Below are 18,743 nucleotides of genomic sequence, written 5' to 3'. Positions count from 1 at the left end.
AAAAAAAGCAAATAAAGGGTTGATGAGGATATGGAAAAATTGGAAACTCATACACTGCTGTTAGGAATATAGAATGAAGGACGCCTGGGTGGCTCAGCAGTTGAGCGTCTGCCTTCAGCTCAGGGCATGATCCCAGGATCCGGGATCGAGTTCTGGACCAGGCTCCCTGAGAGGAGCCTGCTTCTCCCTCTGCCTGTGTCTCTGCCTCTTTCTCTCTGTTTCTCTCATGAATAAATAAATAAATCTTTTAAAAAAAAGGGCGGGGGTAGGCAGCCCGGGTGGCTCAGTGGTTTAGCACCACCTTTGGCCCAGGGCATGATCCTGGAGACCTGAGACTGAGTCCCACGTCAGGCTCCCTGCATGGAACCTGCTTCTCCCTTTGCCTGTGTCTCTGCCTCTCTCTGTGTCTCGCAGGAATAAATAAATAAAATCTTTTTTTTTTTTTTCTTTAAAAAAAAAAGGACTACAGAATGGTGTGGATATGTTGGAAAAAGTCTGGCCAGTCCCTCCAAGGTTAAACACAGAATTATTACATGACCTCGCAATTCTACTTCTAGGTATATATCCAAGAGATTTAGAAACATATATTGACACAAATATTCATAGCAAGATTATTTACAATAGTCAGAAAGTAAAAGACACCAAATGATGAACAGATAATTATGATGTGGTGCATTCACACAATGGAATGTGATTTGGCAATAATAAGGATGAAGTACTGATAGAAGCTAGAAGACAGAAGAACAATGAAAACATTACACTGAGTAAAAGAAACCAGATGCAAAAGACAACAGATTATCGGATTCCATTTATATAACATGTCTCAAGTAGGCAAATCTATAAACATAGAAAGATCCGTGTTGCCTGGGTCTGGAGGGAGTGGGGGAACATGAAGTGAGTGCTGAAAGGTATGGCATTGCTTCTTGGCACAATAGAAATGTTTTAAAAATGATTTTGGTGATGGCTGCACACCTCTATGGATACACCAAAAATCACTCGACTGTACACTTTATATGGGTAATTTGTATGGTATATGAATTTTATCTCAATAAGCTGTTATAAAAAAAACATTATTCTGCCTACAGAAAAGAAAAAGGAAGCTATGAGAGATCATTCTCTGTAAATTAAGACATTCATCTGTTATTTCGTTCGTTCATTCATTCATTCATTCATTCATTCGGCACTGTTTTAGATTAACTTGTTAAGTCTTATGCTTTTTCCATACTAACATGAAATTTAGTTTACCCCAAGACAGAAAAATCCTCAACAGTTTCTTCAATGATTTCTGTAAAGATCTTTTATGACATTAAACAAGTTATTGAAATACTCCCAAGCTCTAGAGCTCTAAGGATTATAACAAAATTATTAAAGGTAGCCAACAAATGGATTATATTAAGTCTGCTAAATTGATCTAGCTTATTTGAATCTAATCTTTTAAGAAATCAGTACACAGTTAACAAACAAGTAGAAGAGAAGTGTATTATTTTCTTACCTGATCCAAATGCCTGTCTCTCATGAGTTCATACTCATTTTGCAGTGTGTGCTGAAAAAGGGTCCAGATGATGTGTTCTAGTTCTGGGTGGTCAGATAGGAGGCGTGCACACAGCGTATTTAGTCGAAGATAAGCTAGTCGGTACACTGCAGAGATAAGGGGAATGAGTCATGTTTATTATTCATTTTGAATTTCAAGGGTATTTTTCAAAACATTAAATTGCTGTAAGCACAGTGCTGTTAAACAGCATTTTCCCCCCAAGTTTATTTAAAGCCCAGTTAGTATACAGTGTAGTGTGGGTTTCGGGTGTAGAATTTAGTGATTCATCACTTCTATGTAACAATGTAACACCCAGTGCTCATCCCAAGTGCCCTCCTTAATCCCCATCACCTATTTCACACCTATTTCACCCATTCTCCCATCCATCTCCCCTCTGGTACCCAGAGGGGTAGTTTGTTCTCTACAGGTAAGAATCTGTTTCTCAGTTTTCCCTTTTTTCTTCCCCTATGTTCATCTGTTTTATTTCTTCAATTCCATATATGAGTGAGATCATATGGTATTTGACTCTGACTTATTTCACTTGGCATTATACACACTAGCTCCAACCACATCATTGCAAATGGCAAGATTTCATTCACTTTTATGGTTGAGTAATATTCCATTGCATATATATGCCACATCTTTCTTACCCATTTATCAGTCTGTTTCCAGAGTTTGGCTTTTGTAAATAATGCTGCTATAAACATTGGGGTGCGAGTATCTCTTCGAATTACTATTTTTGTATCCGTGGGGTAAATACATAGTAGTGCAATTGCTGGATTGTAGGGTGGTTTTATTATTAACTTTTTGAGGAACCTCCATATTCTCCAGAGTGACTGCACTAGTTTGCATTCCCACCAGTAATAAACAGCATTTTAACAGGAACCTCACTTCTACCACTATTTTTTTTTCTACCACTATTTTCCTAATGTATAAATAATTCCTACTCTTAGGCAAAATAATACTTGAATACTAACGTAAGATTTATTTAGAAAGTCTATAAAAAATACTACTGGAATATAGGTTTGGATAAAAGGAATCCACAAAATTTAATTACCCCCCCAACTACTTTAAATATAATGACTCTTGTTTTAAATGTACCTTTCAAAGATGTGCATAAAGTAATCAGCATTTTTTAGTTAATTGTCTCGGTGGTTCTCACTTCAGTGTGCATCAGACTAGTCTTGGAAGGCTTGTTAAAATAAAAAAAATTTTTTTTTCATTTCATCCTAGAGCTTCTGATTGAGTAGCTTGAAGATGGGGCCTAAACAAAGATTTTCCTTCCTACAACTTTCCAGGTAGAAAGTGGATTCTGCGGGATGGGGACCACACCCCGGAAACACTGCTCTAATTTAAGGATTATTTTAAAACATGCCCATGAAACTCTGTATATTTATGACTCAAATAAAATCAGAAAAAAGATTTATCACAGAGGAATCTGGCCTTTCATGTTCCTTCAGAGAACTTCAGTGGGTGTGCACAACCATATACAGCAGACTATCAAACAACATGGGTTTTTTTCTGATAAATACAAGACAGTACTAGTATTTTCCTTATGATTTTTTTAAAAAATTTTATTTATTTATCCGAGAGAGAGAGAGAGAGAGAGAGAGAGAGAGAGAGGGAGGGAGGGAGGCAGAGACACAGGCAGAGGGAGAAGCAGGCTCCATGCAGGGAGCCTGACGTGGGACTCGATCCCGGGACCCCGGGGTCACGCCCTGGGCTGAAGGCGGTACTAAACCGCTGAGCCACCCGGGCTGCCCCTCCTTATGATTATCTTAACAACGTGTTCATTTCTCTAGCTTACTTCATTGTAAGATGTACAGTATATAATACGTAAAAACATAAAATATGTGTTATTCAATTGTTTATGCTCAATTGGTAAGGCTTCTAGTCAACAGTAGGTTTATAGTAAAGTTTCTGGGGAGTCAAAAGCTATATGTGGATTTCTGACTGCATGGGGGGATCAGTGTCCCTAACCACCAACGTTCAAGGGTCGGCTGTATATACGCATGCACAGACACCCCTGCTCCACCTCATACACATAAAGTCAGAGAATGCCACACTAGCTAACTACCAGGAAATGTGCCTACACTAGACCATAGCACACTTACCATCTTAACTCTACAGCCACATCTGATAGCAAAAGTAATGTCAGGGGAAAATATTTCTAAACATAAACTTGAAAGTGTTACAGAAGCAGCAACAGCAACAATAACAACATCTAACACTTTGAGTGCTATGTGCCAGGTACTGTTTGAAGCATTTTATGTATTAATTCATTTAAACTCAAAAACCTTATGAGGGAGATTATTACAAAACATATTATTATTATCATTTCCACTTTACAGATGAAAAAATTGAGGCAGGGAGGTATTAAGTGACTTTGCCAAGGTCACACCTAGTAAGCAGAAGAGTCATGATTTGAACTTAGTCACAGCCGGGTTCCAGAGTCCTTCTTTTTGAAAGAAATCATCTACTAACCTTTTTTGTAAAAAAGTGAAAGGGAGGTAGATTTCAATGGCTTCTGAGTCTGGAAGGCTGAGGTTGCTTGTGCCTCTGTGTTTACAGTAGAATTTACACGTATAGTTGATCCTTTTTTCTTTGGGGATCTTACAGGAGAAAGATACCTAGACATATTCAAAGGAAAAGTCTTCATTTGACATTCTCGAAGAGTCTCTCTGTCCCTATCTACATTCCTCTGTCCCTTCTCTCTCACACTCACACAGAACTGTACACATACATCTGAACATATCTATTTAATCTTATTCTGTACCAAATTCCTTCTTTCAGCAAACTATTTTTTTAAACTCTTATTTAAATTCTAGTTAGTTAACATACAGTGCAGTATTGGTTTCAGGAGTAGAATTCTTTTATTTTTTATTTTTTATTTTTTTAATTTTTTTTATTGGAGTTCAATTTGCCAACATATAGCATAACACCCAGTGCTCATCCCGCCAAGTGCCTCCCTCAGTGCCCATCACCTCATTACCCCAACCCCCCACCCACCTCCCTTCCACCACCCCTTGTTCGTTTCTCAGAGTTAGGTGTCTCTCATGTTCTGTCTCCCTTTGATATTTCCCACTCATTTTCTCCCCTATCCCTTTTATTCCCTTTCACTAATTTTTATATTCCCAAAATGAATGAGACCATATTATGTTTGTCCTTCTCCGATTGACTTATTTCACTCAGCATCAAACCCTCCAGTTTCAGAAGTAGAATCCAATGATTTGTCACACACAACCCCTAGTGCTCATCATATCAAGTGCCCTCCTTAATACCCACCACACATCTAAGTCCATCCCCCACCCATCTCTCTGTCAACTCTCAGCCCTCAGTTTGTTCTCTATCTTTAAGAGTCTCTTACAGTGTTTCCCTCTTTTATTTTCCCCTTCCCCCATGTTTACCTGTTTTGTTTCTTAATTCCACATATGAGAGAAATCATATGGTACTTGTTTTTCTGACTTATTTCGCTTAGCATAATATACTTTAGCTCCATTCACCTTGTTGCAAATGACAAAATGTTTTTCTTTTTGATGGCTAAGTAATATTCCATTATACACACGCACATGCGCGCGCGCGCACACACACACACACACACACACACACACACAGGCACCACATTTTCTTTATCCATTCATCAGTTGACGCATTTGGACTCTCTCCATAATTTGGCTCTTGTTGATAATGCTGTTATAAAAATCAGGGTGCATGTGCCCCTTCAAAGCTGTATTTTTGTATCCTTTGGGTAAATACCTAGTAGTGTAATTGCTAGATCCTAGGGTAGTTCTATTTTTTACTTTCTGAGGAACCTCCATATGTTTTGATAGAGTAGCTGTACCAGTTCCAGCAAGCTATTTAAACACAGGCTGGAAAAGATACAGCCTAATAGGAAAGCTAAGCTGTCATTATCATTTCTATCTATTTTAATAAATAGCTTTTCCTGAGAGTTACTGCTTTATTGAAAAAAAGGTGCATATGCATATATATTCAATTTTAATAATTATAGTGAGTTTGAGATCATAAAATAACTCCAGGTCAAAAGAATAAGTTATTGATTCCAAAATAGTGTTATCATGTTTCTGATTCTCCTCTTAAAAAATGTTTCATTTTGGTTCATATAGATGATAAAACCTAAGTTACACAAACACCATCTAAATTACCTACTACAGAATTGTTTACGATACTTCAGATAACATTACCAAGGAAGATTTACACCTGTATACTAAATATGTTAGGCATAAATCAATCTAGAGATATTAGTAAGTATTCTCTCAATTTCTGACATTATACCACTCTTATATTGCCTTTTATAGGATAATCAAGATCTACATTCTAATTTTGTCTTAGTGGCTAAGAAATAATTCTGAGCAAGAAAGAGGATTTGTACCTTACTATATAGATAGATGTTTCTACTATGTGTAGTATGTCACCTAGTACATTAGGAAAAGGGAATCACTATCCTAATCTTAGTCTACTTCCAATCTTGGATTTCCCTTCAATTCATTAATTCACAATATTGTAGACAAACTTAACTTGGATAGGAGTTGGTCTCCCTGGAGTTCTAGATGCAAATATTCAACTACCTATAGAACATCACTACTTGAATCTCAAATTTAAGAAAGCCAAAGCTCTTGATTTCTTCCCTGTTTTTCCCATCTCAATAAATGGCTCCATATTACATCTAGTTTCTTAAATCTAAAACCTGGGAGTTATTTTTAATATCTCCCTTTTCTCAATTCCTTAAACCCAATGCAAAACCAAGTCTTATTAAATCTTCTTCTAAAATACACCCTAGGGATGCCTGGGGGGAGCTCAGTGGTTGAGTGTCTGCCTTTGGCTCAGGTCATGACCCCAGAGTCCAGGGATTGAGTTCCACATTGGGCTCCCCGTAGGGAGCCTGCTTCTCTCTCCGCCTATGTCTTTGCCTCTCTCTCTGTGTCTCTCATGAATAAATAAAATCTTAAAAAAAAAAATAAAACACATCCTAGATCTTTCCATTTCTTTCTATCTGACATATCTTAGACCAAGTCTCACTTGGTCCACTGAAACTGTCTCCAAACTGGTCTTCCTACTTCTTCCCTGTCCTTCTCCAAACCTACCTGGACTTCAAATAGCAGTCAGAAAATGGCCCTTTTAAAAATACAAATTATACCAAGCTGCACCCCTAATACTTTCCTATTACCCTTCTAAAATTCAACCCCTTCTTATGGCCCATGGGAACCTACAAGGTCTGGCCTCAGTTTGCCTCTTGTCTTATACCTCCAACCTCCTCTTGCTCATTTTACTCCAGCCACACTGGATTTCTTTCTGTTCATTGGAGCAGCTAAATTTGATCTGTCTTAGGGCCACTGCACTTGCTGTTTGCTGTGCCTGGAATGTACATGATGCAGATTTGTGCTTAGCCAGCATCCACTTGTCCTTGAGATCTCAGGTCAAATACCACTTTTCATAAGAAGCTTCCTTAAATGTTCCTACACTCTCAGTTTCTCTCACACCACTTTATTTCCAGTATAGTACTTAGTATACTCAATTTTTTAAAAGTAATCACTACTCCCAACATGGGGCTTGATCTCATAACCCCAAGATCAAGAGCAGCACGCTCTATTCACTGAGCCAGCCAGGTGCCCCAAATTTAGCATACTCTAAAAACACATCATGTATTAGTTTATTTCCCCCATAATGTAAGCGCTATGAGTGGAAGAACCTAGTCCATCTTATTCACCTTTTATTCCCTGTGCCTATAAAATGTCCTGGGACTTAGACAACTGCTTAAATTAAAGAAAAAGATAAGGCTTGACTTATTTATATTTGTATGTAATCTAGCAAACAAATGTTATGTGAAGGCTGAGGTACCATATGCTAGAAATACCTTGGATACAAGTTAGCATGGAAAGGACATCTTTGGAAAATAGTCCCTGAACTAATCACAGAACACTGTACTGTCAATTCCTAGACAGAACTAAATAGAAACAGTATTAGGCACATTTCTGTGAAAGGCAGAGTAGACAGACTGTTTAAGAGCATAAGCTTTGGGGCAGATTGCTTGGGTTTGATTTCTATTGACTTTTATTTCTCTAATTCCTATTTTACAGATAACTGAGGCTGATAGCAGTATCTACTACCTTATGGAGCTGTTATGAAGATTAAACGGGGAAAAGAAAATCTCAAGTACTTAGGCAGCTGTCCAGCACATAGTGAACCCTCAGTAAATATTAGCTTTCTTCTTCCATCATCATCATGATCATCATCATGTATTCATCAACTGATTTAGTCTCGTATCTTACCCTAATCTCTATCCTATACCTCACCCCTGAAAGTGTTTCCAGCTTTCCCGGTGTTACACTTTGAGATTTATGCCATTTCTGACTCTTGGAACACTTTGTGTCTCCTTCCTTCTCTCCAGAAATCCTATTTTCCAATTTTTAGGCCTAACTAAATTGCCATCTCTACCATGAAAACTATTCTCATTACATCAACCCTGAGTGATCTCAGTAGCACTCTGTACCACTATATATGATCTTTGAGTCATGTATCTTACATTCCTGCTTCTTCAAAGCAAGAACGTCTTATTCAAAATTCTATACCCTACAGTTTCAATATAGTATCTTGCATTATACCATGCTCAAAACCTATTTGCATATTGACTGAATAGCATAACATATGTTCTACTTACATATCTGCTGCAGTGTGATTACTCTGGAGAGGAAGGTTGAGAGTACAAGCAGATTCAAGGTGATCAGCTGGTCCTTCTCGGTCTTTTGCTTGTTTAATCAGATCAAATAAAGGTGAATCCTATATAAACAAGATGACATTAAAACCACATTGGTAGGTATGATTTTCCCATGTACTCATTAAAATCATATTGTCTGACATGGTGAGCACTACAAATTTAGTCACAATTGACAGCAGCAATTTAGAATCAGAGATCTTTCTTTCTACTTTGAAAAAACGGATTGCCAATTTTTGTTTTATATACATGAAATCGAAGAGATGTGCTTTGAATGCAAAATTTAAGGAGGATTCACTTGTATGTGCACTGACCCTCCTATGAAATCTGCCCTTTGGATACTGAACACCAAATTGATAATGAATGTCAGTTAATTTAAGATACACAGGCAAAACAGAATGATATGTCACTTTGATGGTTTGCTTAGACCCAAGAATTAAATAAAGCACTTTCACAGTTTACAAAGGTAATTCAAACGTATTATCTCATGTAATCCTCAAAATAAGTCTGTGGATTAAGTATTATTATTCATTTTATGGATCAGAAAACTTGGCTATTTTAGTAAATTGTGACTGAATACTATATTATGCAGTAAAATTATTTTCAGAGTGTAGGATAATAATGTGAGGTTTATAAATATAGAAATCAAAACTCTTTTAAGCTTTTAAAAAAATAATGAGTAGAATAGCTTCCTACAAGTATTAGAATATGACATATTAAAAACATTTTATTAATTTAGCTATTATTTTTCATCTTATCCAAAGGATTTACTGAAAAAGAAATCTATATTAACATCTGTTATTAACAATAATAGTTACCAATTAGTAAATGCTTACTGCATGTACACATTTAGTTTTCACAAAACCCTATGCTGTTGCGGTATACTATTCCCACTTGAGAGAGAGAGAAAATGAGGCTAACAAAAGGATTTGAACTTAGGCAGCCGGGCTCTAGAGTCTGAGCTCTTATAAAAAGAGCAGCAATAAAACAAGTCCATGAATTAACTTTACCGAGGCTAATCCTGTATTACACACTATTTAATAAAGTGAAGTGTTCCTGATAATCATTCTTCAAGCAGAAAACAACACGGTCATACTTACTTAATCAGAGAGGACTATCTACAACTACTACAATATTTGCTTAACCTAATTATACAATTTACCAAACAGTGAGAGCTTATATAAATTATTAGTTTCCTTTCCAGAGTAACTGTTTGATATAATAAATACCAAAACAATACAATGATGAACAATGAATCAAATTTTGATAATGCTGAACAATTTATATTATAACCAGTTTGAACAATGGTAGTTAGCATTGTTTTTGAAAAACACGCTTGTTAAATATTAGAAGTTATGCAAAAGAGGCCCAAAATTTGAACTAGATTTTCACTGAAAGTGATCATTTACAGCAATTTTTTAAAAAGTCTCTTAAAACAGCAATCCCTTTGTTAAACTGTAGACTAAAAGCAGATATTTTAAGAACTTGAAAACCTTAAATGTTATTACATCAATTATATACAACTTTACATATACAAATATTTCAAACAATTGTGTACCCTAAAATGTATTTTTTAAAGTGTTTTCTAAATTGATATCTTCATCAACTTTTTAAAAAACAATGAGAAGTATATATATCAACTTGGGTAGATCCTATTTTCTTTAATTCAAAGTAAGCTATTTTGTGGTATTGGGTATTATTTAAATCTTAAGTCATATTAAAAATGTTATATTTTGTATTTGCCGCATTAATTTTAAAATATTGTTTTAAGAAAGTAACTCCTAACTCAAAATTAGCCAAGAATTCTAAACCTGGGTCAGGGTTTACCTGAAGATGTTTGACATATCTGCTCTGGATAGGCAGCTCTAAGTGCAAAGGCAAAATTTATGCAATTAAACTAAGACAGCTGTTTTTCTAAATGAAATATTACAGGAGTCAAAAGTCCTCTCCCATCAGTACTAGCTTCAATGGCCACAGCAAGTATATCCAATGTGAGCTTCCTCTGTTTTAACAATTGTGATAAAATCATGTGGAAGAGTCATTATTTGTATCATTTACCCTAAAAGCTGTAGGAGTTACTGTTCCTAATCCAAAGAAGAGATCTTATTCTAACTGAAAGCATAAGAAAACCTATAATGAATATTTGCAAAATGAATAAAAATTCATACAGGAGAGTTCATATTATAAAGGGAACTAATACAGTAAGAGAGATGGACATTCAAAGAGGAATAGGGCATGAAAGCTTGTAAAAGGAAACTAGCATGTCTGAACATGATGAAAATCAAGAGTATTTTGTCACACTTGGAAGGAGTAGAGGATTATGACTGAACAGGAAAGGATAAGATGGGTGGATAAGAGTTCAAAGTTGAAGAATAAACATGCTTGCCATGCTGAAGTGAGGAATCACCAAATTACTGATGATAATGCTGATGAGAAGAATTTGTAAAAAAGTAAAAGAATGAAAACATATATCCTATGATTAAATAATCACAATAAAAGTCACCTTTCTCAAATAATTCCTGTTTTAACCAGGGCCTCTCTACCAGAGAATCAAAACCACCAGATTTTTACCTTTGAGATTCTAACTAGTATCCTTTACTTACCTACATACATTATTCCATGACAGCAAATACTGCAGCAGGTTTAACCTATTCATAGCACCAAGGTTTTGTGTCAAAAATTATTTCATGACTAGACATTGAATTGTTTTCAAGAAGATGAAACAAACTTAGAAACTTAAGCTAACATCAATGAGGGATTTCACTGGCCTGGGCTTTGCTGCTTCTACCTTTAGGTGGACATACTCCTGTGGTTCTCAAAATTTCATAATTCTTCAAGTTTCCAATCTGAAGCTGAACTAGTCAGCAGGAAAAGGTTAATTGGCTTGGGCTTAGGCTCCTTGCAATCAGTGTTTGTTGATATGCACATTTACTATTTCTGCACCTGTTCTGGCTTTGGAAACCCCTTGGCCATTCTTGTCCTAGGGCCTTAAAATAAGGGTTAGCCAAATATGGGCACAACAATAACTTGACATGTAAATGTAAAGGTAATATGAGGTTCTACTGGCACAGCTTAGTTTCAGCACATCAGTATAGTCATGCCAACTTAATGTTTGTACTTAATTAAATCTACAAAGTAACTATGAGATAGTAAAACTGTTAAATTATTACACTAAAATCTGTGCATTCAAACAAGCACTGTTAAATTGTGTGGTATTTTTTAAGTATAATAAGAGTTCATAATCTCTAATGATTAATTTCAGGTCTATACCATCAGTAGCCTAGGTCATCCCTAGAATGACTCTATATTTTATAAGGTTCATTCTTACTTTTTTGATATAGCTTACAACTTGCTGGAAAGCAGCCTATGTCAGAGTCTCCAAGGGAGCTTTATTAAACACACAGATTTCTCCTCAACCCCTAAAATTCTGATAATGCCAGGAAGGAGGAATATCTACATTTTAGGAAAGTTCCTCAGCAGAGTCTAATTCTCATGCAATCCCACCATTCTAGCGTCCTCCCACTGGATCCCTGCCATGTCTCCTTTACATTTATCTCTCCTCTGCCCACCCCCTCAAGAACTAACTTTAGTTTTCTAATCCTGATATAAATTTCTAAAAACTCTAAAATAGCATACAACTCGATTTCTTGCCTTCTTAGGTTTCAAAAGACATCCTTTCCACCATTCCCTAAATTCTATCTTCTAGAATACTAATAACCCAGGTAAATTTGAGATCAGTCAGATATAAAAGTACAGTCTCTTGTTGTGAAACTCAGAAATTCCTTAAATCCTAGTATAGTCCAATCACTGACAAGAAACTTCTGGTTCTCATATTCCCAACATGTGGGCTAAAGTGATGACAGGGTATGAAGACGGAATATTAGAAACATTGCATTAACTTTAGGAGAACTAATTTTTAATGCCAGACCCACAGCAAATATTTGGTGTTGTCTAGTGAGGATACCACGCTGTCAGGTATATTAACAACTGTGATCTTTCTTTCTACTATGTCTTATCTTGATAACTATAATTAATGATTCAAAGCCATTACCACATATTTCATAATAATATTTTACTTCCTTCACTACCAAAATTCTGTCTTCTTGATTCTCTCAATTTAAGAATACTCATTGAGCATCTACTACCGTATGCCAAGTTCTATGCGAAATATTTTACAGACATTTTAATCTCATATAATCCTCATAGTACATCTATAAAATACATACTGTTATTATCCCCAACTTATAGATAACCTGAAATATGGATATTAAGAAATCTGTCCCATGTCATATGGCTAATGAATGGTGGAGCAGGGAACTAAACTCAAGTCTGTTTTAAGAGCATGTGCTGTTAGCTCCTATACTATGATGTAAATCATGTTCGTTTATTCACTTTCTCTTCATTCTTTGTGCCTACTCTCATGCTTCTAGCTGTGTTGCCATGGTGGTGTTTCCCCCTACAATTAGCTCTATTCCCCACAATTCCATCTACCATTCATTTGCTCATTCTACAAATACTCACATTCCATGACAGGCACTATAGCAACTAAGAAGAATGTAATATTAATGGTGGTATCTAACCCAAAGGGTTGTTGTGAAAATTAAATAAACTACATAAAGGGTTTGATACAGTACATGGCACAAAATAAACACTCAGTAATTCTGCACTCCAAGAGTTTATTGATTTGCTGAATGCTAGGCATAGCACGAAGCACTTTATTTATATTATTTCATTCCCCCAACAAACTCTAGGAAGAAGGCACTATTTTTTTTATGTCATTTTACAACTGAAGAAAAGTAGGCTAAGATTAAGTTGCCCAAAGGCACAATTAGTAAGTGGTGGATCAAGGATTTGGCCCCAAGCTTTTTCATTCCAATGCCCTTGTTTTTAATCCTTATGCTACAGTCTCTAATGAAGGAAATAAATAAGTAAGTAAAAAACAGTAATATAGACCAGTAAGTCCCATAATCAAAGGATACACATGGTATATACTGGAAATCAAGAGAAGAACATCAAATCTAGATTAGGTACATTAGGGGGAAACATCTGGAAGAAGGTTAAGCCTGACTTGTGTTCTAAAGGTAAAAGTTATTTCAAGTAGAAAGCAGAATAGATGGTTCAGAAACAAGAGAAAATATGGCTCTAGAGAAACTTCCTGTAGCTCCCATAGAGTAAGGAAAATAATACTCCCTCACAGGGTTTGGTTGTTATAACAATTAAATGAGATAATAAGTATAAAGTACTCAGAATGGCACCAGAGACATAAATGCTTAAGACCGAGATGATTCACTCCAAAAAGCTAAAACACAGATTTTATAGCAAGGAAACAGCAAGGGATTAAACTAATTAAAGGATTTTAAGCAGTTGACTAACAGGGTCCAGATGGGACTTTTAGACAGTTCTAAAATAAAATCCCAGTGCCAAGCACATAATGGATACTCAAATATTTCTGGGTGAAATTAAGATACAGCAAATCACCAAGAAGAAATGCTTTCTAATTGACATTAAATATCAGCTGTAGCATACCGCTAGCAAGATCACTCCAATAACCCCTACCACTGGGTTATTTATACCCTTGTGAAGACCCCTCCTACACTGTACCAGGTTAGTCTGTCTGGTCAATGGCATATGGCACAAGTGATGGCATGTCACTTCTGAGCTAGCTTATAAAATATCTACAGTTTTAGGCTCCTGGAAGTCCCATGGAAAGAGGTCCACACGGCAACAAAGGGAGCCTCTGGCTAACAACCAGTGAAGAAGTAATGAAGCCTGCCAACAACCATGTGAGTGAACTAGGAAGCAGATTCTGCAAGCCTTAACCTGACTGCATCCTTAGTTGACAACTTGAGGGTCTCTCCTGAGAGAATAGGAGCCAAAACCACACAGCTGAGCCACTCCCAGATTTCTGACCTTCAGAAACTGTGACATAACAAACTTTAGTTATTTTAAGTTGCCACATCTTGGAGTAATTTCTTACACAGCAAATAGATAACTGATATAGCAACTGATTGTTTTAAAAGACTATAAAGAAAACAGTTAGTGAAATACTTAACTTATGAAAATTAGGTGCTTATATGGGTAGCACTGTATCCATGACTCAGAGAGCAGTTCTTCTCCTGGACTCAGGCAAGCTGTCTCATGTCATTATTTATCTACTTAAATTAACTGTCAGTTAATACTTCACTCTGCTTTGCCACTTAATCTTGGGAAAGAAACAAGACTCTACCAGCAAGATTAGTATAAATCCCAGTGAATAAATAATACACGTAGAAAAAATAGAAGCTACAAGTCTACTCTACATGATATTTCATAATTAACATACATTTTCTAAGCAAGCATGAACTTCTCCTGAGAGTCAAAGACTTAAAGGCTATCAAGTCAAGGTGTTCCTAAAAGAGATTATGATTATCCAAGTAAGTACAAGGTCTCTCTTTCTTGTAAAAAAATTAATAATAGGAGTGAAAGACGGGAATTGCTATTGTTTTCTGGGTATTTTAAGGAATATTATTGGAGCCACATTACAGGAAATGTTTTTGTACTATCCTAAGCCAAATCATTGTAAGATCATTTTACCCTGCAAAAGGAAACTCAAATATAAAATGGATAATCTAGGGAAGGCTCTGACTTTTCTAACAGTTCTTTCCCATTTTACTTTACTTCTTTTTTAATATTGATATTCCTCAGGATATTCTTGCTAATACATATACTCATTGAGCCACTATCATGGCTTTAATTATAGCTATATTACTCCCAAATCTACATTTCTAACTAAAGGTACTTGTTCAAGTTCCAGATCAAGTATTTCCTACTAGATATCTCAGACCTCTACATGGATATGTGGCAAAAATGCCAAATACTCACATGTTCAAACATTAACATGAACTCATTACTCTCATCACCAATCAGCTATGACTCCTTCAATAAATATCCTCTTTGGTTAACTGTGTTATCAACTACCTAACCACTGACAGTACAAATCTTGGCATTATCCTCAGTTTTACCCAGGATTCTAATCCTTAGAGATTCATGCTTTTACTGTTAATATATTTTTATATTTGAAACCAGTGTCTTGAATAGCACAGAGCTCGGTCTTTCCTTTTTACCTACTTTGACAATCTTTGCCCTTTAATTGGGGTGCTGAGACCATTTATATTTAATGCAATTACTGATAATGGTTAAATACTACACTTATTTGTTCCATCATCATCTTTGTTCCCTTCTTGCTAAAGGTGCAAAAGCAAATCAATCGAAAAAGGATAGATTTTACAACAAATATTGCTAGAAAAACTGAATATCCATAAGCCAAAATAAAAAAACCCTGACTTAAATCTCAAAACTTGTACAAACAAAACTAAAAACGGGGCTTCTGGCTAGCTCAGTTGGTGGAGCATGTGACTCTTGATCTCAGGGTTTTAAGTTCAAGTCCGATGTTGGGTGTAGAGATCACTTAAAAAATAAAATATTTTCAAAAGATTTTTAAAAATTAAACTAAAATGGATCATGCGCTTAAATATAAAATGTAAAGCTATAAAACTTAAAAAAGGCATGGGGAAAAAATCTTTGGGATCCTAGACCTGGACCCCACCAGCATGATCCATAAAAGAAAAACTGATAAACTGGATTTCATCACAATTTAACACTGTGGCTATGAGAAAGACCATTAGAAGAGGTGCAAAAAGAAGCTACAGAGTAAAAAAAAAAAAAAAGGCAGCTACAGAGTAGGAGAAATTATTTGCAAGCCATATATCCCCAATAAAGGACTAGTATCAAACATATAAAGAACTTGTAAAACTCAATGGTAGTAAAACAAACAATCTAATTAGAAAATGGGCAAAGATATGAGGAAACATTTCACCAAAGAGGAAATACAGATCACAAATAAACACAGAAAAAGATATTCAATATCATGAGCCATCATCCTAATGGGAAATGTAAACTATAATCTCAATGAGCTAATCCCTACACTGTCAGGTGGCTGTAATAAAAAATAGTGACAAAATCAAATGATGACAAGGATATAAAGAAACTGGAACCCCCATATATTGCTGGTGGGAACTCAAAATGGTACAACTACTCTAGAAAATACTAATTAAACAAAACACACAATACCCATACAATTCTGCAACTGTACTCTTTGGGTATTTATCCCAAAGTAATGAAAACTCAAGTTCATATAAAACCTGTGCACAAAGTTTACAGCAGCTTTACTTGTGATACTTAGAAACTGGAATGAGATATTCTTTTATTTTTCTTCAAGATTTTATTTATTCATTTGAGAGAAGGAGTGCGGGATTGAATGAGAGAGAAAGCACAAGCTAGGGGAAGAGCAGAGGGACAGGGAGAAGCAGATTCCCCACTAAACAGGGAGCCCTACTTGGGGATCGATCCCAGGCCCTGGGATCATGACCTGATGACCTGAACCAAAGGCAGACACTTAGCCAACTGAGCCACCCAGGTGACCTGAAATCAGATATTTTATAATACAAATACAGTTAAAGAAATTGTAGTACATTCATAGTATGAAATCTAGTCAGCAATAAAAAGGTAATGAACTAGTGATACATGCAATATCTTAAAAGTATCTCTAGAAAATTAGGCTAAGTGAAAAAAAGATAATCCTAAAAGATAATCATATTTGACTCCATTTATGTTACATTTCAAAGTAACAAAATTTTAGAAACAGAAGGCAGATTAATAGTGACCAGGTGTCAAGGACAGGCATGAGAGACTGGAGTGATGTGGATTTAGTTCCTTGTATGATACAACTGTTCAGTGTCTTAACTGTAGTGGGGGATATATGAACCTACACACATTGTCCCCAGGTCAGGGTGCCAGGTGTCTCTTAGTTGGGGCTGGGAGGACGGAAGGTGGAATCTCTTTACTGGTGTCCCGCTACAGTCCAGCTGCTCTAAAGCAAGGAAGGAAAAGTCTTGGCACAGGTGCCTATTGCGGCTGTGTCCTTTCTGCTGATTCTATTTGCTGCTCTAAGACTCCTGGTGGGGAAAGGGAATCTTAGGAGACTTGAGCTTATGGTAACAACAGCACCTGAAGCAAAAGGGTTAATACTATTTCAGACAGTGCTAACAGAGTAATAATAATAATAATGCAATAAAAGTATAATAATCTATTTTTAAAAATCTCCTTTTTTATTAAGACTGAATTCCAAAACAGATTCACTAAAGTACAGAACTAAACCTTTAAAGTTTCAATTTATAGTATGACCAAATGCAATGTATTATTATTAAAAAGATTATTCTTCTTTTTTCTTATTTATTTATTTATTTATTTATTTATTTATTTATTTATTTATTTATTTATTTATTTATTTATTTATTTATGATAGTCACAGAGAGAGAGAGGCAGAGACATAGGCAGAAGGAGAAGCAGGCTCCATGCACTGGGAGCCCGACGTGGGATTCGATCCCGGGTCTCCAGGATCGCACCCTGGGCCAAAGGCAGGCGCCAAACCACTGCGCCACCCAGGGATCCCTAAAAAGATTATTCTTCTAATTATCAATATTTTAAAAACATATTTTCAGGTCATCTTTAAATAAATACAGAGGTAACAGATAAAAGTTTTAAGATATGCTCCTTCTCAAGAAGAAACGAATTCAAAGGTGATGAATGAAACAAATCTATCCACTTCTCTAGTTAAGCTGAAAACTTTCTCAAAGCTATCAGTGTTTTGTAATGCAGAGCATAGCTACTATAAGGAAAAAACTGCATTTTCATTAATAGTAAAACAGTTTTATCAGATAAGAATTAAGCATTGTGTCTCTGACTCATAATTTTAAATGGTTTACTTTACATAAAGTCTGTCTTTGGTAGCATACTTATTTAAGGCTCATTTGGTGGCAGAAATTCTCAGACCAAAAATTTTTGCCAGATTCATCTCCAGCAGATACATTACTTTGAGGAAGCCCCTGAAAAGCCTTCGCTGTATTAGAGAGCAAGGAAGCAGAATTTCAACTCTCTCCTCCAGACAGTATATACCTTAGATAAGAATTTTATTGCTTCTGACCAACAACTGTTTTTAAATTTACAAAGCAGTAAATATAATATGACTTTAAATATTTTAAAACATCGAAGTTTTAAAACTTAAGTTTTTCTTATTTGTGAATTAACCTAAGTGTACTTTTATATACTTATTCACGAGAGACACAGAGAGAGAGAGAGGCAGAGACACAGGCAGAGGGAGAAGCAGGCTCCCTGCAGGGAGCCCGATGTGGAACTCAATCCCGGGACTCCAGGATCACGCCCCGGGCTGAAGACAGGCTCTAAACCACTGAGCCACCCAGCATTATAAACAGAAAAGCACACATACATTTTTTTTTAAAAGATCAAAGTCTAAAAAGTTACATTTCAGATATGTCATAATGGAAGATACCAAGGCTTTAGTAGTCTACATGCATGTTCATGTCAGAAATTAGTTTATTTTTCATATTGTTTAAAATGGATGGTGGCTAAAGTCATTTTTGAGAA

At 35.9% G+C, this 18,743-nt stretch overlaps 1 protein-coding gene across 3 annotated transcripts in view; it reads right to left on the bottom strand.

Annotated features, from left to right (window-relative positions):
- RB1 (RB transcriptional corepressor 1) overlaps nt 1-18,743 on the bottom strand; it is a 145,224-nt gene that overhangs the window by 16,934 nt on the left and 109,547 nt on the right. For all 3 annotated transcript variants that reach the window (XM_072783109.1, XM_072783110.1, XM_072783111.1), the window contains 3 exons: nt 8,208-8,326; nt 4,016-4,161; nt 1,493-1,638 (listed from right to left, as the gene is read on the bottom strand). In XM_072783109.1, the coding sequence (XP_072639210.1) occupies nt 1,493-1,638; nt 4,016-4,161; nt 8,208-8,326 (411 nt within the window). The remainder of the gene's footprint in view (nt 1-1,492; nt 1,639-4,015; nt 4,162-8,207; nt 8,327-18,743) is intronic.

The sequence above is a fragment of the Canis lupus genome, chromosome 17 (genome assembly GCF_048164855.1).
Source record: "Canis lupus baileyi chromosome 17, mCanLup2.hap1, whole genome shotgun sequence".
Classification (NCBI taxonomy): domain Eukaryota; kingdom Metazoa; phylum Chordata; class Mammalia; order Carnivora; family Canidae; genus Canis; species Canis lupus.
The sequence above is the reverse complement of the archived record's forward strand: the minus strand, read 5'-3'. Positions and strand labels throughout refer to the sequence as shown.